This window comes from Scomber scombrus, chromosome 19 (genome assembly GCF_963691925.1).
Source record: "Scomber scombrus chromosome 19, fScoSco1.1, whole genome shotgun sequence".
In the NCBI taxonomy this organism is placed as follows: domain Eukaryota; kingdom Metazoa; phylum Chordata; class Actinopteri; order Scombriformes; family Scombridae; genus Scomber; species Scomber scombrus.
In genome coordinates this window covers 10,136,024-10,145,449 of record NC_084988.1, presented here as the reverse complement: position 1 = coordinate 10,145,449, position 9,426 = coordinate 10,136,024, and the positions used below count along the sequence as shown (strand labels likewise).

General features: G+C 39.5%; 1 protein-coding gene across 1 annotated transcript; it reads right to left on the bottom strand.

Annotated features, from left to right (window-relative positions):
- Window positions 1–2,879: 2,879 nt before the first annotated feature.
- LOC134000735 (uncharacterized) lies at window positions 2,880–8,388 on the bottom strand. The gene is made up of 6 exons (XM_062440204.1): window positions 7,749–8,388; window positions 6,336–6,532; window positions 4,467–5,098; window positions 4,058–4,388; window positions 3,765–3,940; window positions 2,880–3,585 (listed from the first exon to the last, which is right to left on the bottom strand). Exons 3-6 carry the CDS (start codon window positions 5,063–5,065, stop codon window positions 3,366–3,368), a joined length of 1,326 nt encoding a protein of 441 aa, XP_062296188.1. The 5' UTR covers window positions 5,066–5,098; window positions 6,336–6,532; window positions 7,749–8,388; the 3' UTR covers window positions 2,880–3,365.
- Between the last annotated feature and the right edge of the window lie 1,038 nt (window positions 8,389–9,426).

Genomic DNA, 9,426 nt, shown 5'->3' with positions numbered 1-9,426 from the left:
CTTTCAGATTTATTTGACAAAAATACAAAAAGAAAAGGCATACAAATCAGCTGGTATGGTAAACTGTCTGTATCATGTCTTATCCCCTGAACTCGATCCAAAACGTTTTTAATGGCTCAAAAAACACGGTCAGAAAAACCGAGCTCCTCTACCTGTCAGGTCATTCACTAACTTAGCTTCTAAGGAGCTACAGGCTCCTAATTTTATCTACCACATGGGAACCATTAATGACATTATAAAATGAAATACCAATATTTGTGTTACCATATCAGTGCACATTTTAACAAAATACTAATTATGAATTGAATTAACATTTTTAAATTCAATTAAATCATGAAACTAATATTAAATCCAAAATATAATCAATCATGAACTTAAATCACTATGAAATACTTAAATTATTCATATGGCACCTACACTCCTCTATTGAACTTCCTGTACTTTCATCTTGTCAGATAGCACTTTATTGCAGCAATATTTGATCAGCATCTTTTGCCTTTGTCTTTATGTGTACAAAACAGAGTGGAAAAGACCTAACAAATGGGTGAACATTTAAACATAATTTAATATGCTAGATATGTGCACAGATTACAGGCACTTAATGGCTCAAACAGCACACAAAGCTGCATGTAATAGCATCAGAAAACCATGAATACAAGATGGAATGCTTATACAATTAGTAAAGAGAATTGAGCATGATAATAACGTAACATAATAATCAGGAGGTAGCCTGCTTAATAATATCAATTGACCAGCTGTGAAGTGAAAAGTATCCTGCACAATACTTGTTATGAGAATTATTTATCACTCTCAATGAAGGAGACTGGATTCGAAACAACAGGATACAGGTTGAATTTATTTGCTTGTACAAGCGGAGCGTTTTACAAATGCAACAACAACAGTTACAGGCGAAAAGGCTCCAAGAGGAGCGTTGTCAGAAAGGTTTTATACTGTTCTTTACTTGCGTTGTTCAGCCCCCTCCCATAGCAGGCAGGTCTATTCCATAGATAGAGTCATAACAGTTACTCAACACCTTAGCTGTCTTATTCCATAGATAGCATCATAACGGTTCTTCAGTTCCCTTTATAAGTAGACATGCAGAAGTTCCACTCCCTGACCTGTCTCTAACCCTTCAACACATATAGAGTTCATCTCTCTTTCTGCCAGCCTCAGCAACTTGTTGAAACAGGAAGTATCAAACAGTTATGTCACAAATAGAAGCACACACACATTATATGATTTCAAGACATCTGGAATACACCATAATCCAATTTTTATAACAATACTTGCTTTCATTTTAAAATCCATCTCTCACTTAAACCTGTGTGACTCTGAATGTCAATGCAACCCACACTTGCAAACGAAACCAAACCTATGAACCACTGGTTTTTTCTAAGAAAAGAAGGTCTGGTGTGCTGATCTGTTTCCTGCATTTACAAGAGAGACTTTTTTTTTGTCTGGCATGTTTTTAACCACAGCTTCATCCGCTTTGTTGCTGCCTGGTGTTTCATTTCTGTTTTCTGAACTGCATTGCAATGGTTTGTGTTTATGGATGCATGTGTGGATAGTATTTCAATTATAAACTATATATACAGACAATTATAAATATCAGGAAGGAACAGAAGGACCTGGGATTGAGGGTGTGAGGTCGGGACTCTTACTGTAGTGACCAGGTTTATTAGCTGTTTTTTTATGTGCTTCAATGTTTCCAGTTTCTCCTCTGTTGTGGGCTGTTCTTTTGTATACAGACAAAAAATGAACTTTTTGGTATTGTAAAATATACTAGATTGACTGACATATATTCTACATTGTATTATTAAGATTCACTGAGTACTAGAAATTTCTTAAGTAAAAATGTATAGGCTAGGTTTACACAGACATACAATAAAGTAACTGTGGAAAGAGAATGCTTTCTTAAAGAATTTCTCATGCTGTTTACATGTTTTACCATGACTGCACATGAACCTAAAAATGGTAAGTACATTTTAATTAATCTAAACATACAGCACGTTTGAATTAAACAAGACAGTATGAGCAGCGAGAGGAGACTGATGGTCTGCAGGTGCTTCTGCCACTTCATATTGGACTATTTCAGAGGTTTCATGGAGGTGCTTCATGACCGAATATCTTAGTGTGTAACATAAGTTATTACCTCTCTACATTTGTGATACTACATGGGTCTATTTTTGTGCGTCATCACTGTGGTTGCTTGGCGCAATATGCGCTACTGTTTGAACCGCCTTAACTTTCCAACACGAACATCAAATTGGTTCCTCATTGCAGCTGCCGGCTTTATGTTAGTGGGTAAGTTATTTGAATGTAGTTTGAAACATGGTGGCTAGGCTGCTTATGAACAAACGATGAAGCTGTTATATCTGTTGAACATTGCTCAAAAAATATTTAAAGCTAACGCACTCTCCACATGCTTTGTACAACACAACTGTGTTATGTTAGCCATCCTGTTGCTAAGCTTTTCATTTTATGGCGTTGTGGAAATAACTGCAGTGTTCAACGGTGTGTAGGTAAGGATTTGTTGGCAGGATTTACATATATATTTACATTTATATATATTACATAGCTAAGAATTGTTGTGTTAGCATTAGCTTAGTTCTGTGCTTCCCAAACTGTGGTCCACGGGCCCCTGGTGGGCCTTGGATTTATTGCAGCCTCAGACTGGTCTATAATTATTCTTCCCTGTAGCAACAAACTTCACAAATTAAGATTTATCAAAATATGTCTAAAAAAATATTATGCCTAACATGTGTAAACATGTCTATACCCAGCTTGAAACAGTCTATAACCAGTTGGAACCTGTCTTAATAGACTGATTCAAACTGGTTCTAGACTGGTTCAAACTGGATAATATCAGTCCTTCCAGAAAAAGATTTTGTGTGATTGTTGCGGACAAAAATCCTTGATTATGCGTCACGTTTTCTTAAAAAAAGAAATGCGGTGGATTATGCGGGATATTTATGCAATGAAGTTGCAAAAACTGGTTTGATGAAAAAGAAAAAAAAAAGAAAAAAAAAGTGATTCCCCTGTTCTCACTAGGCTACTACCTTAATGTAAAGAGTCAGTTCCAATTACTTCCTATGATAAGCAAGCATACTACATCACAGAAAGTGCTGGGAATATTTAAATTCTCATATTGATTTATTTCAGACCTTAACACATGGTTCAAACCTGAACATTGATGAGTCAAACAAGTTCTGTAGCTTTAGAAAAGGAATATGCTACAACTTCTGTAAAAATGAATAATCATTAAGTGAAGTGCAATCTTACAACTGTAAAGTTGCATCAACTCCTTAATGAAACTACAACCGTCCACTGTGAAAATAAAAACCTATGGTCCAACTCAGCTCTATTCAATAGTGCAACAGCCCCGCTCTCCTCAGCACCGTGTTTACACTGGGGATCAATTTTTCCCTGAAGTCCCACAGTCGGGTGTCTTTATGGAGCTTCTCCAGCACTGGTGGAGTCGGGACACTGATCGGGGAGTGAATGATCCGACAGACATCTGGTGGAACCTTGAACATTTGTCCAAATGTCTTGATCACCTCGTGTACTGAAGTCTGCTCCACTGACCTGTGATACACAAACATTTTCACATGGTCAACCCAATATTTACTGACTGCTGCAATTAAATACTTTTATGTAGTTTCTCATAAATACTTGTAACCAAATTAATTTAATCATCCGTATTATTGAGTGTGTCAGCCTTGAGTCTCTTGAGACTTAGCTGATTGTCTGAAAAATCAGATTACCTCGGCTGAACTATCAGCTTGTGTGGGTGGTATAGGTTTCTGTTAGGCTCTTCTTTGTAGATGTGCTCCAGAATATTAAAACCTGGCACCCCTTTCCATTGAGGGACGGGGTCCAGTTCACTTTCTTTTAAGGGGATCTTGGGAAAGATATGATTCTCAATGAGGAACACCCCTGTCTGCAGAATGTGAGGGTTTGACAGGTTGGAGAGATAAAAATACAAATAATTAAATATGATGAATACGTTTGGGTAAAATGTTAAATTATTCTCCAATGCACACTAGAAACAACCTACATTTGGATGCTGCTGTTTGAGCATGTTCATCAGAGGCATTAGTCCATTGTGCTGGTATGGCATTATTATCTCATCAATGTCGTTCAACAGGACGTACCGCGACCGGTCCATCGATCTGTAAATGCACTCATTAAGCGTGGTCAGCTGGCCAAAGTAGTGCAAGTCCCCGCCATGCTTTGAGTGGAGCCATCCACGAGATGGATTCAGATGCTGGTCAATGGGCCAAGGAACCATCTCCACAAAACCCTCCTGGCTGTAACTCTGCAGCAGGCGGCTAAGGTCTGGGCTACAGCTGGTGTTATAGATAACCACTCTATCCACACCAAGCAGCCTGGAGCAAGGTAAGGAAAATATTAAAACTTTAGTCCAAAAGTTTAGTTACACACACGTATAATAGAGCTGTGCTGACCTGTACATCTCCAGAGTCTGTGCAAATTGAAGCACATTGTTGTAGTCTCCAAACAGGTTGGAGATACAGACTGTGAAGTTAAACTGCAACTTTCTCTTTTCCTTCCCGTTGGTCTTTTGGTTTCTTATGGGGAGCCAGATCTGCTCAGGTGAAATCACTTTTTCTGACTGAGGCAAAAGAGTAACATGTGTAGCTTTGCAGTTTTGAGGAATCTGACACATGACATCTGTAGTGACGAAGGGAAAACCAAAGTTGTCTGAATGTTGTAAAATTGTTGCTGGAATTCTTGTTCTTGACAAGTGATCTACACAGCAGAAAAAACAGTGAAGGGGTTGGATGGAGTCCCTCCTGAATATACCAATGATGCGTATATCCAAACCATTCACTCTTTGGTCCATGTAGGCTGACACCAGCAAGTGCTTGGTGTTGTTGAGGGGGGTAATGGTCTGCTCAGAGAAGTGGACAGGGCATATCCTTGGAGGTCCCCATGGCTTAGGGACAGACTTGTTTATACCGGGTGCTCTCAGAGTAGTGATGATGATGATGTAAATGACGATGGAAGTAATGAGGCAGAAGAACTTAAACTGCTGAATTGCCATTTCAATTCAGCAAAAACAAGATGGATTCCCAACCTGATGCAGATTTAAGAATCAGTTAGATACATTAGACATTTGAGGAACAAATCACAATGATGGCAAATGCTTGGTTTTATCATTATATCCCTTTTATCCAGATAATTACTTTAAAAATAGCAATAGTATGAAACGAGTGTGTAATGTTGTGTGCATTGCTCGTGGAGATGAACCTACAGATAATTCTCTTAGAACACTGCAGCCCCTTGGTTTTACAGAGCTTTATAGTAAGTTTCAGCTCGTTTTTTTAGCTGTCCAGTTGCAACGTTACTGTTAACCCCTCTCATAGCATTGTTTTTGGCTGCAGCAGGCAGCCATTATCAAAGAAGCTAAAAAAAGCTCCAAATACCTACAGCATCAAACGGCAAACCGACAGTTTCTCTGTACAATGCTGCACCTTGTTTTTATTATCGCTGTTGCAGTGTAATAAAAACAAGACCAGAGCAGCAAAGCCTCATATCTCTTGTCCTGAAAGAGAACACACGATGAAGCAAAAACAAACATTCCTACAAATGCAAAGTTGAAGGAATCATGAGAAAAGGGTTTATATGGGCTCCACCACCAGACTGTAAGAGTCACTTTTTTTCCCTTTTTAAACACTTTTTAAGCAAGTTGCTGGCAGGTTCTATAGTCATACCTGAAGCCAAGCATCGACCAGACCAAGGATGATGGTGTGAAAAAAAATGCCCTTTGCTCCGCTTTTCTGCTAACCTAAGGTTTAAAACCAATAAATAAAGATAACGAAAAGAGAAACTGGGCAGCTGTGGCTCAGGAGGTAGAGCAGTCGTCCTCCATTTCCTCCGGTTCGATTCCCGGCTCCTTGGGCAAGACACTTAACCCCAAGTGCTTGCTCCCATTGCTGTGCCAACGGTGTATGAATGTGTATAAATGGTTAACTTCCACCTGATGTGCAGGTTGGCACCCTGCGTGGTAGCTCCTGCCAAGTGTATGAATGTGTTTTAAAGAGTTGTAGTGTAAAGCGCTTTGAGTGGTCGAAAAGACTAGAAAGGCGCTATATAAGTACAGTCCATTTACCATTTAGAACTCCTTCCAAATAAAATGGTGCTTACTGCCTAATGAATAATGTGGATAATACACAACAAATAGAATATTTCTAAACAAAAACCTAACTAACAAATCTATATCAAACGAAAACAGAAATACAAGGGATCAGCACCCCTAAACCTAGCATAAGATAATACAATGAAAACAGTGCTGCTAATATTAGTTTCCTTACCCTGGCCCAACTCTGGGTAACCCAAACACACGACCTGATACACAAAACGACTATCCAAGACTGATCAAAGGTGTCTGCCTCCGTTGGCACTGCACACCTGCCTTTTATCCACCGTCACTCTCTTTGGAGCCGCCCCAGACCAATCAGCATAATTCACCACCAGCTGCCAGTCATCAGCTTCCAGGATCTACTGCAAACTGTGGGGTGGACACACACACACACACACACACACACACACACACACACACACACACACACACACACACACACACACACACACACACACACACACACACACACACACACACACAGTAAGGGGAGAAACAATACATATGGCTTAAGGCCGTAACAATTTAGTCAAATTTTTTCTGTCCTTTTTTTCCCCCCAACTCTTTTTGTTTTCTTCTACTGCGCTTGTGTTGTTTGAGGAGTGTTAGAACATTTTGAGAATAAAAACAACCTTTTTCCCCTTATTTGTACTGATAGTTTGTTTGTACTGCTGCACTGCACAAACCGCTTGTGTTCTTCCTTCATACTGTCAGTGAGTAGTTTGTGCTTTTTGTGCTTATTCAAATGATGGTTTGTGTGTACAGTATTGAAAAAAGAGTTTGAAGAGTTTTGCAAGAATCGTTTGTTTTTGCAAGAGATGTAATGTTTTGCTGGCTTGGTATAAAGTTTTGCGGTTAGTGTGTAGAGTTTTGCAAAATAGCCTATAGTTTCAAAGATCAAACCATGACCCCCTTAGAATCAGGGTCATCATATATATTAGGCACTTTAAATAACTTCCTTTTTTGCTTAGAGTCTAGAAACCAATTTCCCTTATACTAGACAGAGCGTGGGATCTTGGCGAGACATTGAAACTAAAACCATGTTGTTACAGCATAAAAGATAATAGATAAGGTCAAGAGTGCATCATGTTCTTATAAGGCAAAATAGTTCAGCTGAATATACTTCACTGGATTAATGATCATCAAAGTATTAATCTAATATAGTAATTTTTTCAGTACACTTCTAATATCATTTCCCCCACTCCACACAATTATGCTCCTCTGGCACTATATGTTGCTATGTCTCTCCATCCTACCACAGCATAATCTTCCAAAGTCTGTCATTCTTCTGTTCATCTGAAGTAAATGGATGAAAGAAAGTGATGGAAACAGTTACAAGGCATTAAGTCAGCTACAGGGCCCTTGTGTGTGTCAGATTCCCAGTAAACCTTTATACCAGGCTTTTGAACTATACCCAGTCGCAAGTACATAATTTGTTCTAGCTCTTTAACAGATATTGCCAGCAACTTCCCCATGTTTCTGGAAACTGTACTCAATGCTCTTGACCATTACATTCTGAAGCTGTAACGGGTTGTGGTCAGACGCAATTGCAGCACAACACACCAAGGAAGCGGTTTGTAATGACCTTCATTAAAACTCTCAGCAAGGTTACTGTTGAACAGGTACGTGGCAGATTTCGTTGGGGGGCAACCTGCTGCAGCAGAGTGCAGCAGGTAAGCAGGCAGCAGAGCAGACCAAAGCTCGTGGACAGACTGAAGATTGTGGAGCCAGCAGGTAAAGTAAAGACCAGTAGCACTCATAGAGATGAGGTGTTTCACTTGACAAGAGACTCTGGGCTCCCCTGTGAACGCTGAAGCCGGAGAACCCCATACAGCCACAGGCAGACGAGAACCAGGAAGTTGACAGGCGATACTCGTGAGGCTGATGAGGAAGTGTGGCAGAGTGGAGACTGAGATGGAGGTGGGTTAAGTGGAAACTTCCACAGTAGCAGGAGGGTAGCAGAGCAGGCTGTGACAGAAGGATGTCCAAGGACACAAATCTTTAGAAGTACTGCAGTGGGGTTTGTTGTGTAAAGTTTAAGGCAGTTTGATTCCCAGCCCCTCCGGTGAGAGTGTGTGAATGATTGAGCTTCATGATGAGCAGGTTGGCACCTTGCATGGCAGCCTCTGCCTTCAACAGATGAATGGATGAGTGTGGGTTGTACTGTAAAACTGCTTTGAGTAGTCAAAAAACTAGAAAAGCACTTTATAAATGCAATCCATTTTCCTTCTCCGTTAACATCCAATACACCCTGAACTGAGTACACTCATTTAACAAAAAGGAACTAAATATACCTACTTTGATTTTTTTCAGCCTATCAAAACAGTATATACACCTTCAAAACTACCAAAGTTTCAAACTTTCAACGTTTTTTCTTTCAGTTTCGCGTCATGGCAGTGTCTTGGCTCCATATAACCCTATAGAAAGAAGGAGCAACCCAAAATCAGCTGGAATCACCTGTACATGTCAACATTTGAACATGCAAATCTACATTTTCACATGTAAACCTAAAACAGTGCTACGTTTTGGAGAACATAAGCTCATGTTCTGTTATCTGTTACCAGAATATGCAATGACTGCACCTTGAGTTGTAAGATCAAACATTAGCAAGTGTAAACATTAACTCGCACACACCATAAATGATGGGGAATTATTATAGGAACATGATCAAAGTAAACCTATCATGCAAAACCATCTACTATCCTTTTGGCACAACATCTTTTGATGATTTGCAAATCAAAATATGTAAACTCACAGGAGACCAAACATTTTGCTAAGAATGACATCTTCTATATTTCAACTATCGATGTATAAATGTTTCCCAGTTAAAGCAGTGCTTGATAGGATATAATTGTAAATATGAACTCATACAACTTACTCAAAGCTGAAATGCTCCTCTCCTCTTGATGTAGAGGAACTGACTCACCAACCACTTCCCTTTTTGATCTGTATATCTGTCTGATGCGCGCACACACACACACACACACACACACACACACACACACACACACACACACACACACACACACACACACACACACACACACACACACACACACACACACACACACACACACACACACACACACACACACACAAATATTAATGCAAATGATTCCTAAACCCTTTCTCCAATTTGGATGTGAATACCATCAAATTAAAGCTGTACTATATATATATATACTCAATCCAACTCAGAAGGATTTTGGGTACTGCAAAACATTCAAACAACACAAATACTAAACTCCAGAATTGGAAGAAAG

Bases quoted from the DNA above. Each gene is read 5' to 3' on its own strand.
- LOC134000735 (XM_062440204.1), bottom strand. From the start codon at position 5,065: ATGGCAATTCAGCAGTTTAAGTTCTTCTGCCTCATTACTTCCATCGTC. The intron at 4,389-4,466 runs GTCAGCACAGCT...ACCTTGCTCCAG, and splicing joins CAGACTCTGGAGATGTACAG to GCTGCTTGGTGTGGATAGAG. The intron at 3,941-4,057 runs GTAGGTTGTTTC...CACATTCTGCAG, and splicing joins TCAAACAGCAGCATCCAAAT to ACAGGGGTGTTCCTCATTGA.